Source organism: Neomonachus schauinslandi, chromosome 16 (assembly GCF_002201575.2).
Source record: "Neomonachus schauinslandi chromosome 16, ASM220157v2, whole genome shotgun sequence".
NCBI classification, from domain to species: domain Eukaryota; kingdom Metazoa; phylum Chordata; class Mammalia; order Carnivora; family Phocidae; genus Neomonachus; species Neomonachus schauinslandi.
In genome coordinates, this window is record NC_058418.1 from 31,712,448 (window position 1) to 31,729,380 (window position 16,933).

Consider the following 16,933-nt stretch of genomic DNA (forward strand, 5'->3'; position numbering starts at 1 on the left):
ATCTGCAGAGTTACTTGCCCGTGGTGTGAGGGGTGTCTGCTGGGGTCAGAATGTACATATCTCTGGTCCACCCCACCTGCCAAGACTGAAAGGTCCCTCTTGCCAATGTCTCTGTTGAGCCCAGGAAACAGCTACAGGCAGGCTCTCCCCTACCCAGCCCTCTTGGTGCTCCAGCCTCCAGAAGCAACCACCACAGAGTCAGGAGTCCGTGCAGATACTTGCACCATGAGCCCCGCGGGCTTGGTGGAGTGAGGGTGTCAGGGACCCAGCCCATTCCTCCTCCCCAAGCCTTGGCCTGAGAAGAGTCTCAGGATGGTGTGAGTTCTGGGTTTTAGACCCAGCTTTTCTAGTTGCTAGCTGTGTCGTCCTTTGAAAACCCCAGAATATATGCTCTCACTAGGTCTCTTAGCCAGCTGACTGTGTAGATCCTGAGGCCCTCGGGGCCATGGCATCTTCAGATGCGCAGGGAGATGGCTTCCCATGGGTGTAGTAGAGAGAGCCACCAAAAGAACCACCCAGAATTTAACTTTGAGAAGCACAGTCTCCTGACCTGGATTCCCCATAGCACTCACAGGTCCTGAGTAGGGGCTTAAAGAACCCCCAGCCAGAGGCTCCAGTGGCCTTGGAACTCCCTGTTGTCACAGCCTAGGCCCGGACATCTCTCCACGGGGGGCTCACAGACTTGTCATCTCTGTCCCGGCGCCGAGCACGGTGTAGCCAGCCTGCCTCCTCACAGAGCCTGGTACTCGCCAGCAGTGTGGCTGGGGGGTAGGGGGGACTGCCAATCCGCTCTGTCCTTCTTTTTCTTTAGCTATCTACTGGGGGTAAAAGTGGTGCCTCCCTTGTGCTTGGGACAATGTGGCAAGGGCTTGACCGGTTGCCCAGTGCATTAGTATGTGTAAGCTCCTCATTCGTCTGCTCGGGCTGCCATAACGAAGCATACACTGGGTAGGTTAAAAAACAGAAGTTTAGTCTGAGGTCAAGGTTCTGGCCCGTTCAGTTTCTGGTGAAAGCTCGTTCCCTAACCTGCAGATGGCTACCTTCTCATTATGTCCCCACATGGTCTTTCCTAGGTACCTGCTCGCAGAGAGGGAGGGAGGGCGAGAGAGAGGGAGAGAAAGCTCTCTGATGTCTCTTTTTATAAGGACACTAATCCTATCAGATCAGAGCCCCACCTTTATGACCTCATTTAACCTTAATTACTTCTTCACTCCAATACAGCCACACTGAGAGTTAGGGCTTCAACATAGGAATTTTGGGTGGACACATATATTCAGTCTACAGACTCTTATTAAGAAGACTTAGCCTTTCTGATTGCTACCCTGATTTGGCTCTTGGTGATAAACTTACCTGACCTGTATATAGCCTTTACACACAGCTCCGTGGTGAGCCCCCTCTAAGGGTGGGAATCCTGTGTTTCCAAGCTCCAAGCTCTGGGCTTGGCACAAAAGTAAATATCTGTCAGTTCTGACATCTTTTCCCTGATGACTAAGGATGTTGAGTATCTTGTTACATCTTTTTGGCCATTTGTATATGTTCTTCTCTTAAAACCTTGGCCCAGGGGCGCCTGGGTGGCTCAGTTGGTTAAGCGACTGCCTTCGGCTCAGGTCATGATCCCAGGGTCCTGGGATCGAGTCCCGCATCGGGCTCCCTGCTCTGCGGGGAGCCTGCTTCTCCCTCTCCCATTCCCCCTGCTTGTGTTCCCTCTCTCGCTGTGTCTCTCTCTGTCAAATAAATAAATAAAATCTTTAAAAAAAAAAAAAAAAAAACCTTGGCCCATTTTTCAGTTAGATTATCTTCTTGTTGATTTGTAAGAGTTCTTTATGTATTCTCGATACTAGTCCCTTCTCAGATATATGATTTGCAGATATTTTCTTCCATTCTATGGGTTGTCTTTCCTCTTCCTTGATGGTGTCCTTTAGACATCCCACCCACTTCTGCCCCTGCCCTCTCACTTGGGCCTCCCTCTCCTTTCTGGGCCTGCTCCTCTTTCTTGCCTGTTCTCCTCTGGAAACGTACACTTTTCTGGGGTTATAGGAACTGGCTCTTTCCTGCTTTGAGGACATTCTCTCCCAGTGTTGCCAACAGATTCTCACCCAGCCAGCAGACTGACCTGCACCCAGACTACGGTTGTCCCTGGGTTTGGAGGGTTCTGAGGCTGTGTGCTGAGCTGTGCCCACAGCTCCACGGCATGAGTGTGGGCAAGGGGAGGGGAGACCACCATACACTGGGCGCCCACTGTGTCCTCAGTGTTTTGCATGCACTATCCCATCACATCCCCAGAACAGTGTAAAAAGACACTACTATTTTCTCTACCCTGTGCATAAAATAGACCCAGAATTTGCCGTCCAGTGCTGCACCGCATGTGCCTGGCTCAGGGGCAACAAGTCTCCTATCCTATTCAGTCAATGTCTACTGTGGGAGGGGCCCAGGGTTATTCAGAAATACTAGAGAAAGTGTTGGTACCTCCCCAGGACTAAGTCCCAGTACAGTAGCTACAGAAGTTCTTTGACACTTCAGAAAACGCCCGACTTCACCTGCTAGAACAAACCAGTCCACGATCTCAATGGCTAAACACAGTAAAGGATTGGTTCTCATTCACATCACGGTCTGAGGTCAAAGCTGGTGGGGGATGCTGGTCCATGTGGTCAGGAGCCAGCTCCTTCTCTCTGATCTGTGGCTTTGCCAGGCCCTCAGGGTCTTCTGCTAGACACATTGAAGGTTGAAGGGAAGGTTTGAGGGGCCAGGCCACTCTTCATCGGCCAGAACTTGGTCGCTTGGTCACATCTAACTGCCAGGAGGTCTGGGAAATGTCTGGCAATGATCTCAGGAAGAAAAGTCAAAATGCTCTTGACCATAGGGAGCCAGTGTCTGGCCCAGGGCTCAGCTGTGAATTTTAGCCAAATGGCTTCTAGCTCCTCAAAGCACCACCTCCAGGGTGGTGAAAGATCCATTTCTATGGCTCCTTTGGCCCCGTCTCCTGCCCCACGCTGGGACCCGGCTGAGAGGTTAAAGAGCATTGATTGTCTGGGACATGGTGGAGCAAAGCTTCGAGCTCACTTGGTGGCAGTTGGGGTGGAGTGTCCCTTCTCGCCTGGCTCCTTTATCCCAGCGATGTAAACATGGGCTGGCCTGGTGCTGGCGTGCACGACAGCCCCGGGGCCTGGGCCCATATGCTGTGAGCCAGTGTTCGAGGGACTTCTTCTTTTATATCAGTGCTTCTCTGGCATGACATACATACTTTGGTGGCTATGAGATTAAGTGATATAGACAAACCTTTTATTTTTACTTTTGAGGTTATATATTTATGATAATGTGTATTAGAAAAAAATCACTAACACATAAAACCCATAATTTTGCATAAATTATCACTCAAGATGAAGCTAATTTGGGGGCTCTGCTGATATGGGGATAAAAGTGGCACATGAGTGATTGAGTTTGGGAACATTACATGGGATGAAAAGGCTCAGCTGCCAGTCTGCCTTGATGAACTGTGGTTCCAGTGCTCACCAGCTATATGGCCCGTCTGTACCTCTTTCCCTCCTCTGTAGCATGTCCCCATAATATATATATTGGGGAGAGAGCGATAGGGTGTCAAATGATGCATATTATCTGCTCACTAGGTACTAGTTACTGATGTTGTTAGTTACTAGGAAAAACCGCATCATATCATATAACTGTGCCAATAGTCCTGTGAGAGGTATTATTAATGCCATTTTATAGATGAGCAAAGAAGGCCTAAGTCACTTGTCCAGCTAGCAGCAGAGCCAGGCTCTGAGCTCGATGTGCCTGACTCCGAAGCTGGGCTCTCCAAGTGGAGTCCAATTACAGTCCTGGCTCTGGGCCTAACTAGGAGCAGGCCACATCCCTCTCTGAGCCCCAGGCTCCCCATGTGCCTGGGGCAGGGGACCAGCTTAGTGCTTTGTGCAGGACCCAGCCTACAGAACTTAAGGACTACTGTCCTCACATCAACCACTGCAGAAGACTTTGCTTTTTTTTTTTTTTTAAGATTTTATTTAGTTATTTGACAGAGAGAGACCCAGCGAGAGAGGGAACACAAGCAGGGGGAGTGGGAGAGGGAGAAGCAGGCTTCCTGCCGAGCAGGAGCCCGATGCGGGGCTCGATCCCAGGACCCTGGGATCATAATCTGAGCCAAAGGCAGACACTTAACGACTGAGCCACCCAGGCGCCCCAGAAGCCTTTGCTTTAAAAAAACAAACCAAAAAAAAAAAAAAAAAAAAAGACTAGACAGAATGTGATCTAGATGCCTGTAAGCTTTGGCTCTCCCAGATCCTCTGTCTGGCTCAGGAATCTCACTGCTCTCTTTCTCCATAACACCTGGGTACTTCGTTGTGACCAGGCTTCAGACTAACCCAGAAACAGACCACCATTTGCTTATCTATTCATCTGTCGATGGACATCTGAGTTATTTCCTTTCTGGGGATAATAGGAATAATGCTGCCAAAATATTGATGTACAAGTTTTTGTGTGCACATGTTTTTACTTCTCTTGGTAAATAACTAGGGAGTGGAATTGCTAGGTCATATGTCAGGGGTATGTGAACCATATACGAAGCTTCCAAACTCGGTCCAAAGTGGTTGTACTATTTAAAACTCCATGAACGACGTGGGAGAGTTCCTGCTTGCACTGCCCTGTCATTGACACTTGGAACTGTCAGCCCTATTCATCTGAGCTCTTCCAGTTTGTACGCAGTGGTATTTCACTGTGATTTTCATTTGCATTTCCTGATGACTAAGGGTATTTAGCGCCTTTTAATGTGCTTTTTGGCCATTCATATACCCTCTTTTGTAAAGGGTCCGTTCACATCTTTTATTCTTTCCTTTTAATGGGATGTCTTCTTATTATTGACTTGTAAGAGTTTTATAAAAAATGTATCCTGGATCCAAGTTCTTTGTCAGATATATGTATTGTGAATATTTTCTCCAGGCTGTGGCTTGCCTTTGCAATGAACATTTTTAAACGGATGAGTGAATGTTGATGTGTAGACTCTCAAGCTTCCCAGCCTAGCCCATACCTCCCTTTGGAGCGTTGGGAACCCCTTTACTAATTATTTCTGTCCGGCTGTGGAACAGCTTTATCTGCAGGTAAAGAGGTGGAATGGCTTTAGGGCTTGCATTTGTGACTCTGGGATCAGAAGGTCTCGGGTCCTAGTCCCAGCCCTGCGGATCCTTCACCTCTGCCCTCCGAGCCTTGCTTTTCTGGCTTGGAAAATGGCAACAGTGAATCCATTCTCCTCGGCTGGTGTGAAGATGAAAAGACAAGATGGTTGTAAAGCACCTAGCGAGAGCACATGAAAGCCCCGTTGTGCCTGTCAGCCCCCCTGTCGCTAAGACCTCTCAGCACCCGACCCCAGCCACCCCAGCTGGTGCAAAACTGGCCGCACAGCGCAGCTTTCTTCTACCTTCTTTTGTTCTTTGACATAAAACATGATGTTGGTTTCAGGTGTACAACATAATGATTCAATATATGTATGCATTGTTACTCTCCTTCTTTGTACTGAAAACACCGCCTCCCTCCCAGTTTCTCAGGCCAAAAACCTCGGACTTCCCCTTCCCCTCACTTCCTGTTCCAGAATGGCTCCTGATTCATCTTTGTCTCTCTGTGCAGGCCCCTGCCCCAGTCAGGCCTCCTGCTCTCCAGCGCTCTTGGAATTACTCCTTACCAAAATGGTCCCCCCTGCCTTCGGCCAACCCCATCTTGCGCTCCGTGCACCACGGCCACCATTGCCAAAGATTTCCTTTCTGAGCCAGAAACCGGGGCTCCTGGGGTGGCTGTTTGGGGGAGACCACTTTGTAAGGGCAAGGCTCAGCTGTCACTAACTTCTTCTCTGGTTATAAATAATAGGCTCTATTCTTAGCCCACCAGCCGTTAGCTCTCCTCCTCTACCTTCCAGAGCCTCCGTCAGGGACCTTGGCTGTCCTTCTTGGAGACAGGCCATTCCTTGGCCTTTGGCAGGACCCATGCCTCTAATACGTGATCAGAAAATTCAATTATAAAACCAATTACCGATTTCCTGAGCTTTACAAGGGAGACATGAAAGTTTGATTAAGTTTGAATTCCTGTTTGGCCGATCGCCAGCCAAGGCCAAATGGACTTGTGGGAGATTTTTGTTGTTGTTGATCCTGTTTTGTTTTGCGGGGCGCACTCTTGGGGTGGGGGGAAGGTGCATGGGTTTTGTGTTGTGGGTTCCCCCACCGCTTGCTGAGTGGCTGCTCCCTGTTGTGATGCAGGAGATGTAAATCCCCCAAAGACCCGTTGCCAGGGCGACAGGCTCCAGGGAATCGAGCTCAGCTAAACAAAGTCCTTTAGCTTTGAAGGGAGCAGCAAGTTTCTCTTGTGGAGTCCAGTTATAGTGGCCTCAACAAAGCTGCGTTCAAGGGCGCCTACATGAACAGGGATCCAGAAATGGCTCACTGATCACTGTAGAGTAGCTTCAGCAGTGTGCCTGCTTCCAGCGCCTACCCAGGGGACACACAGATGCTGAGGCCTAAGGTCCAGAGGTCAAAAGGCCGTGCCTCTGCCCAGGTGGTCACCTGTCCCCAGAACCTGCTGGCTGGCTGGCAACTACAGCTTGCCGGGCCCAGGCAGCAAGGACCCGGGGCAGGGAGGGACTGGAAAGCAAATCTTTGTGTCTAGTCAAAGTGCTTGGTTTTTCAGGGACTTCTGGAAAACCGCACAGAGCCTGTGGTGGGAGCTGACCGAGGCTCCAGGTCAGAGTTTGAGTTGGTGCTGGGACCCAAGTTCCTTCGCTAGGAGCAAAACGAGAGGCTCCTAGTTCTCTGGAAGCTGTAATCATCCCAGAACTCTTCCTACAAGAGGCATATAATCCAAAAAGTGGTGATGGAGCCCCACTCAACACTGTCTCCCCCACGCCTTAAATGCCCCAGTTAGAGATGGAACCCTTTGGGTTTTAAAGGCTTTTAGGTCTCTAGGAATCCTGGTTAAAGTGCTAAAACCCCTGGATGGAGAATCATCTTCCAGCGATGATTAGCCATCAACCAACTGAGAAAGCAGCCCTTTGGGCATAGGATATGGGATTCCTTGTGCCCAGGGTGGGGGTCAGATATATTCTCCCTGCCTCCCAGCTCAATCAAGGCCAGACCCAAAAGTCACCCCTTACACCAGAAAACAGCCACACCTCTACTGTGATGACCCACACTTCACAAGGCACTCACACTGTGCCCCGCATCCCTCCCGCAGCCTCACCAGCCAGCCCACCTTGACCCCCATTGCAGATGAGGCAGCGAGGCTCAGAGAGGTCAGGGGCCTTGCCCAGCATCACACCGATGGGGAGTCCAGATTCTGAACTGGGACCTGGGACTTCTGAGTCCTACCCAACCCTGTTTCTTCTGCACACACAGCCTTCAGCTGCATTGAGGCCACGGGCACAGTGTACCTACTATGTTTGATTGGTTTGTTTGTTTGTTTTTACAAGGTGAGAATTTTTGCTAAGGTTTGGATTCGAGGGTGCTTTTTTTTTCTTCTCTTTTTTTAATGAAACTGTTACAGCTTCCCGGTGGAGTTGTAATTAGGAAATTCTGGGTTAGTCAGCTAGGTAGAACTGACAAATAACCAGGCAGTGCTGGATGGAGTACTTTTTCCCTCCTTAGAATTCCAGGTTTTACCAAACTGGGGGGAAGGACTTGTGAAGACGAGGAAAATGTGTGCGGCTGTGCTGGGCCAGGGAGGGCAGATTCCCTCCTTTATGTACAAGTAGACAATAAAAATGTAGTTATCTTTGTGTGGGGTGATCTTCTATATGCGTAGACATCAAGTAGTATGTGAGAGGTGGGAAGAAACAGCTAGGAACCCAGGTTGGGGTCCAGGCTTTGGCAGGAAGGGTATTAATAACCCAGATGTGCCTGGACAGGCCCTACTGTCAGCCTGCACTTCTGAGTGACAGTGATCACGGCAGGGCAGTGACCAACTACCCCATAATGGGAGCTTTGTGCCAGACCCTGTTGTTTCTGGTGTCACTGTAACTGACACGCTCCATTTTAATAGTGATGTATCTTTTTAATATGACTCCAAAAAATACGTAACCCATTCAGCTCATGATCACCAAGATATTAGAAGGCCAAAGTTGGGACTTAACTTTTTTCAGAAGTGAGTTAAGTGGAAAAAAAAAAAAAAACCACTGTGCACAGAAGGACAGGGTTAGTTCAGGGATCAGGCAGGACTTCTGAAAGCAGGACAGAGAGGACTGAAGTCTGGGAATGCTCACCCGCCCAGAGGAGCGCGCTGAGTCTGTGATCCTGCTCATTTTACAGATAAGGAGACTGAGACTCAGAAAGGGTGAGTGACTTGCCCGTGGTCACACAGCTGATGGATGACAGAGACCAGGACCAAGCCCCAGGCCGGCCTGACTCTAAAGGCAGGTCCGTGGCCCCAGGGTGGCTCAGAGCACACAGCCCAGGTGAACGTTCTTGTCTTTACTCCCGAGGTGAAGCCCCTTTCTGGGGCTCTCTGCTGGAGAAGAAGGCTTTTCTGGCTCTTTACAGAAAGGTTAGTGGAGGTGAATCCCACTCTGGGGAAGTGGGGCCCTGGGCCTGCTTCCTCCAGTCGGCGTCTAATTCTTCCAAATAAAAGCCTTTTCAGAAAGGGCCTGGCGCGGCACTGCGTGTGACTGGCGGAGCGGCAAGTGCCAAGCTGTCGCTGTGCTGCCTGTCCCGGCTCCGCCCCCACCAGGGCCCCCTTTCCTCCCTTTCTCTTCTTCGCCGGCCCCTCCCAGCTCTTCCTTTTCTTCTTTCGTTCTTGCCTCTGAATCACTTTTTCCAATAAGCCGTCTACTCAGTCTATCAAATAATTCCCTGAATGATTTCTGAAAGCCTCCTCCTGATAACTGAAGCCTCGGAGTTGGAAACACATTTCTATTTATGTGGGACCAAGACTTCAGCACATTATTAAATTTTCATGGGGCGCCGGCAGAGGATGGTAAGGGCCCAGCATCTTCAGCCGGATGGGGAGAGTCACACTGGCAACTTGGCCAGCCTTCCTGCTCCACTGGGAGAGATCAGCCCTGTTTCCCCGGGCCCCAGACCATCAGAACAACTCTTGTGGCTTAGGAACCATTTGGATCCCTCTCTTTTATGATTGACCAGGTTCCTAACCAGAGATTCTGGGGCTGTAACCCCCAAAAGAAAAGGAAAATTGGTGTGTGTGTGTGTGTGTGTGTGCGTGCGCACGCACGCCCATGTGCATTTGGATGTGTAGTTCTGGGTGGGGTTTTGTGTATGTTTGGCTGTGTGCTTTCTCTAAGGAGAGAGCTTCTGGCTTTCTCAAAGCCCCCTCAAAGGGACCACCTATAATCCTGAAAAGTTTCCATTAAAGACCTACTATGTGCCAGCCTGTAAGCTGCTAGCTGAAGCCTTTGAGAAGAGTAATTCTCATGGAAATTCGAGCTCAGAGAAGAAAAGCAAACAACTAAGGAGAACAGCCATACTGTGGTGTCACAATGGAAAGGATTTAAAGAAGCAGGTGCAGTAAATGGGTGGCTGCTTGAAGTCAAGGTGGGAACCACCTGGCTTTTGCCACAGCTCACCCTTGGCCAGCCCCGTGGCACAGAATGGCTGACATCCACTGGCTGCCCACCATGTGTCCCATGCTGTCCTAAAAGGCTTATATTCGTCCCTGGCATCCTTATGACACCACAAGAAGTTGGAACTATTTAGCAGATTGGATTGCTCGGGCTTGGTGAGGTCACACAGAAAGTTAGTGCCAGGACCAAACTGAAGGGTTACCCACCTCCAGATGTCTCACTGGGTAAAATACTCGCCTCTCCAAACTTCAGCTTTCTCATGTGTAAAATGGGATGATTCCCTGTTTGGCTTATCCCAGAGAAGCAAAAAGAGTATCTTTTAGGGGCACCTGGCTGGCTCAGTTAGTAGAGCATGCAACTCTTGATCTTGGGGTTGTGAGTTCAAGCCCCAGATTGGGTGGGTGTAGAGATTACTTAAATAAATAAACCTAAAAAAAATTACTTTCCTAGGCAACTAAGCAAAAAAAAAAAAAAAAAAAAAAAAAAAAAAAAATTTTTTTATTTATATATATATCAAAAAAAATATTTTTCAAAACATAAACTTTTATACAAATAGGTCTGAAAGTCACTCCCTGCTTTTGGCCCGGCAGCCCTTGATGGAGCTGATGGTGTGTCTGTGGCAGGACCATAGGCGTTCCTGAGTTTTCGTGGACTGCTTCAGGGCTACCAGATGAACCACCGATGAGAGGAATTCTACTTAAACCTCATTTTACAAATTAGGGTCTGCCCCGTCTCCCACCAACTTGTCAGGGTTCCCAGCGAACTGCCGTGTCAGTTCCAGAAGCCTGACCCCTGCGCCTACGTCCGGGGTGCTAGTTCTCACCAGCCCACTCGCCATCCAAGTGGCTCTGTCTCGGCGAGTGCAAGGCCACATCCCCCTGGACTTCCAAGAGCTCTAAGGCCAGCCTCTGTGGCCATATGAACACGGGCCAGCTGATGCCAACCGTGATCAGTCCTGGCCAGTGTCGGCAATGGTAACACTGTCAGAATACGGTGGTCTAGAAGACGGAGCTTTGGCCCCCGTGAGCAATACAGTTGATTGAGGGTTTTCCATTTCGAGCCCCCGGGAATATTACTGGACTGTGTAACACACTTCATGAAGGCCCCTGGGGTGACTTGGATGTGCCTTTGAAGATCAAGACGCGTGGTAGAGCCGGAAGCACAGGCTTTGGGGATCGGGAAGATCTAGACACGCCCCAGCACTAGCTTCCGGCTCGGGGAACCTCTTAGGCTCCATTTTCCTTGGCCTTGCTCTCCGTTGCTTATCCAGGGGATGAAGAGGCCACAGGAGGCAGGGCCGTGTTTCTGTTGACCCTTCTACCCCAGAAGCCAGTGATTTTTTTCATTATTTTTATGTGTGTGTCTATGTATAAAGAGAGATTAGCAGTTTTGTTGTTGTTTTTTAATTTGGCCGTTGTGATTTTTTTGTTTTGTTTCGGTGAGCTATTTTTAGCTAGACTCCTGACTTAAAGTTTTTTTACTGTTCATTTCTTCCAAGCGGAACACAGCTCAGCCATTGCGCTTGATTGAAGGGTTCAGTTGGAGCAGCTCTAGACAAACGTGATTAATAAAGCACAGTGGCCATTATGTTGAGTTCTTACCATGTATCACGCAGAGCACTTGACTACACTAACTCATTCCAAACTCACAGCACGCGATGAGGTGCATGCTATTCTCATCCCCATTTTACAGATGAAGACAGACTCAGAGAGGCTAAGAAGGCCTGGTCCCCAGGTCCAGTTACTGCTCACAGTGTTGGCTGTCTGGAAGCGTGGGTGTGGGCCGAAAATCCTGGGGCCCTGAGTGCCCCCACCCGCAGGTCCCGCCAGCCTCATCCGGACAGTGGCCCCTGTGTCCTGTCTCATTCGGATGTGAGCAGTCTTCTCAATCTGCAGCTCAGAATCTTCCAGCCCCACTGACAGCCCCCTCCACCTGCAGTCCTCAGTCTCAGGACACCAGTGCCAGCCCCAGCAGGCTGAGGTTCTCTGGGCCCTGGCTACTTGGCAGTGCAAACTGTGGCCTCTCCCCAGGGGGTTTCCATGACCACCTGCTCCTTCCCTCACCGCCAGGCCCCACTTCCCGCTTCCCCGCTAGCCTGAGCTTGCTCCCACCTCCAAGCTGAGAGCCACCCAATGGGCCACCATTGACCCTGTAGCCTTGAGCCAACCCCTTCCTCCCCGTGCTTCACTTTCCCAACTCGTATGATGAGGGAGCAGAGACAGCATCATCGTGTCTAAGGGCGCTTCCAGTTCCGACATCCCCCCCAAACCTCTGCCATCTCTCATCTGGTGACTGCAGTAAACTCCTTGGTGTTCTCTCTGTGGTCACACTTCCGGCTCTCCCACCGCCCTTCCATGGCTTCCCACCACACCCAAAATAGGAGTCTAGCTCCTTTCCATGGTCAGCAGGGCCCTGCGTGATGGGGGGGTCCCACGCAAGCTGCTGCTCAGAAGGGGCCTCGAGCACAGCCCACCGCCGCCTGCCCTGCCCGATAACCTTCACTGTGTGTACCCATTCCTCCCCTAACCTGTGTCCTTAACTTTAGGTGTATGTCTTGCCCTGACATTTCCCTTTTCTTCTATGCCCCCAAATTATTAAAAACAGCTGCTTCTAATTAATTGAGTGAATCATGGAAAAACACTTTTTTTCTATCTATAATTAATGCCACCTAAAATTTTTCTGGGAGGATAAAATGCTGTGGCCAGCATCCATCCGGCACACACCCAGTGCATGTCATCTAGCTTCCCAGCCTCAGCTCATGTAGCTCCCAGCACCATCTCTGGAACTCCCCCTGGCCTGAAACAGGACCGCTGAGGGCCAATCAAGGTGAAATCTGTGGGAAAGGGCCACAGGCGTCGTAAGCAGCCTTCCACCACTAATTCTGCCACTTCGGACAGTTTCACATGATCACATTCAGAGAGAGGCAGAGATGTGGCGTGTGGGCTACTATTGACCACCAGCCCTTGACTCTGGCAGCCCCTGCTTATCAATCACAGCACTGAACCTCGCCTGACTCCTCTTGGGTAACCAGTGTCCCAGGGAGGCAACACCACGATCAGAGTTGGTCCTTAATTTGAAGCCAGCTTCCCACCTCTGGTCTACCCAGTACAGCTCCCTTACTTTACAGAGTACAGCAGGGGAAAGCAACCTGGAAGGCCGCAGTAGGGAGAACACTTATTTACACCCCAAATCTTCTAGCCCCCTGGTATACAATGCTTTTTGGCTCTTTCCCTACCAAGTTCATTTGTTCAGCAAATGTTTACTGAGCCCCTGCTGTGTGCCCAGCTCAGTGGTAGATCCTAAATGCAAGAAGGAGTCTGATGTAGGAGTTCAGGGTCCAGGGAAGCACATACCCTAGAAGGTGGTAAGAGCTATACTCAGTGCCACCCTTATTCGCGGGGTGGGGGGGCGGTGGGCAGGCAGAGATCCTGCAACCCCAGACTTCAATGAGCCCCTTGTCTCTGCCTCACTTGTTTCTCAGGGGCTTGGCCCACCAGCTGGACACCTGTGTTCTGTTCACTCCTTGCTGAAGTCCTTGCCCCCAATTCCAGTCTTGTCTCTAGGGATGACCAAGACCTGTAGCCATCCCAGACAGAGCCCTGGTCCCTCTTTGTTCGAGCTGGTACTCTTGAGGTGTTCGTCATTTACTCAGTGGATCCAGGGAGATACAAATTTTCTATTAATGAAAATGTGTTTCTTTACTGTTCAAAATAAGGGGTAGATTAGATGCACTGAACATAACATCACGTTTTTCTTTTTAATTAACATTAACATTTTTGGAGCTGAGGCTCTCATGTCCATCAACTGTAATGAGAGAAGACTGGTTCCCCACAGTTCCTGAGGGGGGAAGGAGCCCATGTGGACATAATTACAGAGTTGGCTCAAAAGTCAGTTTACAAGTTCCTTTTCTCTCCCTCTCTCTCTCTCTTTAATGTTGGCAAGCATTCTCCACTTTTCTGAAGTCCATGTTCTTTCTTCAGTTTTCATTTGCAGGACAGGTCTCCCCCACTACCCGAAAGCAGAGTGTTCCTATGAAATCTTTTGTAAGCCAAAATGATGTAAAGCAAAGAAGCAATTACTATTAATTTATATGGAAAAAATTTTGAGCATTGCCAGACCCCCAAAATAACCTTATTTTTAGCTTTTCTGATACCTTGAAACACAGCTTGCTAACGGGTGCACAAAATAAATGGCGATAAAGCACAGAGGCTCAGAGACACATTGAAAGCTATGGCGGCTGAGAGGCTGGGTGCAGTGCCCAGGGAAGGAGCTTGGCGGGGCCCCTCTTGCTGCTCGGGTATCGGCTGCCTCTGTCACAGCTCCCTGCAAAGGAAATACTGAACGCTGGTTTTGCTTGGTGCCTTTTGTTTGTTTGTTTGTTTCTGTAAAAGCGAAAATCCTCTTTGGATGACTTCTGGTTAGTGAAAACAGGTACTAACATGGGTCTTTCGTAAAAGAGAAGTGGCGTAACGTGAACTTTCGAAAAGCAGAGGATCCCTATGTTCCAAGCCAGACTTTAAGAGGAATATCAGAGGGTTTGGAATTGAGATAAAAGAACAAACCCCTTCACCCTGCAAACAGCCCTGGCCTGGGCATGACTCAGTTGCAGAATTTCTCTGAGCACCCATCTCAGACTGGCTGAGAGTTGGTGCATGTGCATTCCACCCAGATGTGGCTGTGTCAGTGTCCAGCTGACAGAGGGAGGCCCCCGTGGAGGACGCTGCCCCCCTCTGCTGGAGTAGGGCCAGAACACTTGCCTGCAGTTGCCCGCATCCAGGACAGGCGGGGGTCACCTGGCACCATATTTCCATTCATACCTGTGGTATGTCGGCGCCTCTCGTGACCAGTCTACCCCGTAACCTCGCTTCGCCACATTTCCTGTTGAGGTGAGCAGGCTCTGGGTGGTCCTTTCTGTGCTTTCTTGCCCCACCTTCAGCTCCTTCTTGTGCCGCTGGGCCTCCTGAGGATGGGGGGGAGGCACCTGGTATCCATCTCAGCTTAAGGCCTAGAATTCATTCATTCCACAAGTAGCACCTTGTGAATGAACCAAATGGGCAACAGAGCAGATGCAGGCCCTACCCTCATGGATCTCACCATCTTTCTAGGAAGAGAAAGAGTCACTGAGGAAACAAACATATATAATTACACGTTGTGATAAGTACTAGTCAAGAAAAGAAGGCTGGCAAGGGAACAGCAAGGAACACCTGCTTTAGACGGGGAGGGGCATGGTCAGGAAGAGCTTTCTCTGGGAGTTATATTTAAACTGAGATTGGAAGAAGAAATAAGAAGGAGCCAGTCTTGCAGACTTGAGGTAGTAGGAGGAGCCATGCAAAGGCCCTGAGGTGGAAATGAACTTGCATGTGTGTTGCAAAGCCTAGAAAGGGGGCAGGGTGGCTGGCAGGTGGTTAAGTGAGGGCAAGGGTGCCTCAGGATGAGGTTCAAAGGGAAGCAGGACCCAGACCTTGCACTGTTTTGTGGGTAGAGTTTGGAATGATGGAGAGAGAACCCCCGCTCCCAGCCCGAAAGAAGAGCCCAATCTTCGGAGCTGTGTTAATTTGCTAGGGCTGCGTCAACAAAGTACCATAAGAACCATAAGTACCATGGGTGGCATGAAAAACAGGACTTTATTTGGAGGCTAGAAATCTGAGATTGAGGTGTCATCAGAGTTGGTTTCCTCTGAGTCCCCTCTCCCTGGCTTGTAGGTGTCCATCTTCTCCCTGTGTCCCCTCTGTGTGTGTCCTAATCTCCTCCTAAGGATGCCGGCCATAATAGATTAGGGCCTAATCTGAAGACCTCACTGTAACTTAATTACCCATGTAAAGACCCTCCCTCCAAGTACAGTCACATTCTGAGGTATTAGGTGGTTAGGGCTTCAATATATGAATCTGGGGGGGACACAATTCAGCCCATAATGGGAGCCTTCCCTGACATACTCCCCTAGAGTAGGCTGGGGTTGTGGATCAGCCATTGTAAAATGCCTCGGGAGCCCAGAGGAGACCCATCCTAAGCAGCCTGCCCTCTCTTTGTCGAAGGAGATGATTAGCATGTTCAGGGGCGTCAAAGACTTAATGGCACCAAACTGAAACTTTTTTACCCACGATTAGTCAGAATCCTTGAAAGAGAATTGGAAACTTCCCAGGTGTAACTCAGTGGTATTAATATAGGGTCCCCAGTGGCCCCGGACTTTGGGGACCTCCTTCAAGCCCGCCCGCCGGGCAAGGCAGCCAGCAGAGTCTCGGCAGGAAAGCGAGTGACAGGCTGAGTGAGGAAGGGGCTGTGCCCCTGGGTGAGTGGCCGGGTGAACGCTGACTGGGGACAGTGCTGGCCAAGCCAGCCAGCCTCCGCAGTGTTCCCTCCCGACCCCTAGCAGAACCCCTTGCCAGGGAGAGAGGTCCGGCAGGTGTTGTGCTGCATTAAACGGAGGAAGAACCCTCAACAGACATCCTAGGAGAGCTCCCAGATCAGTGTTTTCAGCCTCCCGGGGAGGCGGGGAGGCAGCTGACCCCAATGGCTGGAGGATGGAGGTGTATGCAGACCAGCAGATCAGCCTCACATTGCCCCTGCCCCCACCTTATGCTGAAGGTAAAAATAACTACAAGGGGAGAAATGTCCTAGAGAAATTACCTTGAAATTCAGAAAACATGAAGCCTGGCTCCATCTAATTAAGATGACATTTTGCAAAGGGGGGGTCAGGGAGAGGCCTGGTGGCATTTTAAATTGCAAGCTGATTGTGCAGCCTCTCTAATTTTGGTTCTGAACAAAGTTTCCAATTGGAACAGAGGACCGACTTCAAAAGCATTGCCTACCGCTGGCCAGGCAAAGGGAGTGAAAAGAGCAGCATGGGGCCTCTGGGCACAATGTGGCTGGGACTGGAGCAAAAGCTTGGGGCCGCAGGGGGCCCCAGCCCTCGGGAGCCTGCTGTGCCTTTTAGGGGATCAGTGGACCCGCTCCTGGGAGGAGAGCTAATTGAAGCAATGGCCTTGCCCTTGAAGAATGAGCTTTTGTCCAGCCTGGGCCATCTTGGGGGCACTTACTGGGCAGAGCTCTGGCCTGGGCTGGCTGTAGACATCGCCCCACCCCAGTCTCCCCCTGTGCTATAGAAACAGGCCTGGTTCTTGTGTAATAGCCCCCAGCATCCTCTTGGGGAGGGGCCACTCCCTCCTGGGGACTCCTCCCTGCCGCCGCCTCTAAGGCCCAAAAGGTGGAGAAGGCCCCACCCCCCTTCCCTCCCAGACTCCTGGAGGAGGCAACCCCTGTCCCTTTCAACTTGGAAGGTGGAGGATGGGCCTCCGAGTGGGAGGTACAGGGGCCAGCTGGCCCAGGGAGCCACCCAAAGCGCAAGATACTGTTCTGCTCTCTGGACAGAGCCACCCC

At 50.5% G+C, this 16,933-nt stretch overlaps 1 protein-coding gene across 2 annotated transcripts in view; it reads left to right on the plus strand.

Moving 5' to 3' along the window:
* GNAO1 (G protein subunit alpha o1) overlaps positions 1–16,933 on the plus strand; it is a 158,527-nt gene that overhangs the window by 105,035 nt on the left and 36,559 nt on the right. The window contains exon 4 of one of the 2 annotated variants that reach the window (XM_044911487.1): positions 13,151–13,192. The exons of the other annotated variant lie outside the window; for it this stretch is intronic. Coding sequence (XP_044767422.1) covers positions 13,151–13,192 — 42 coding nt within the window. The remainder of the gene's footprint in view (positions 1–13,150; positions 13,193–16,933) is intronic. 2 annotated transcript variants of the gene reach the window in all.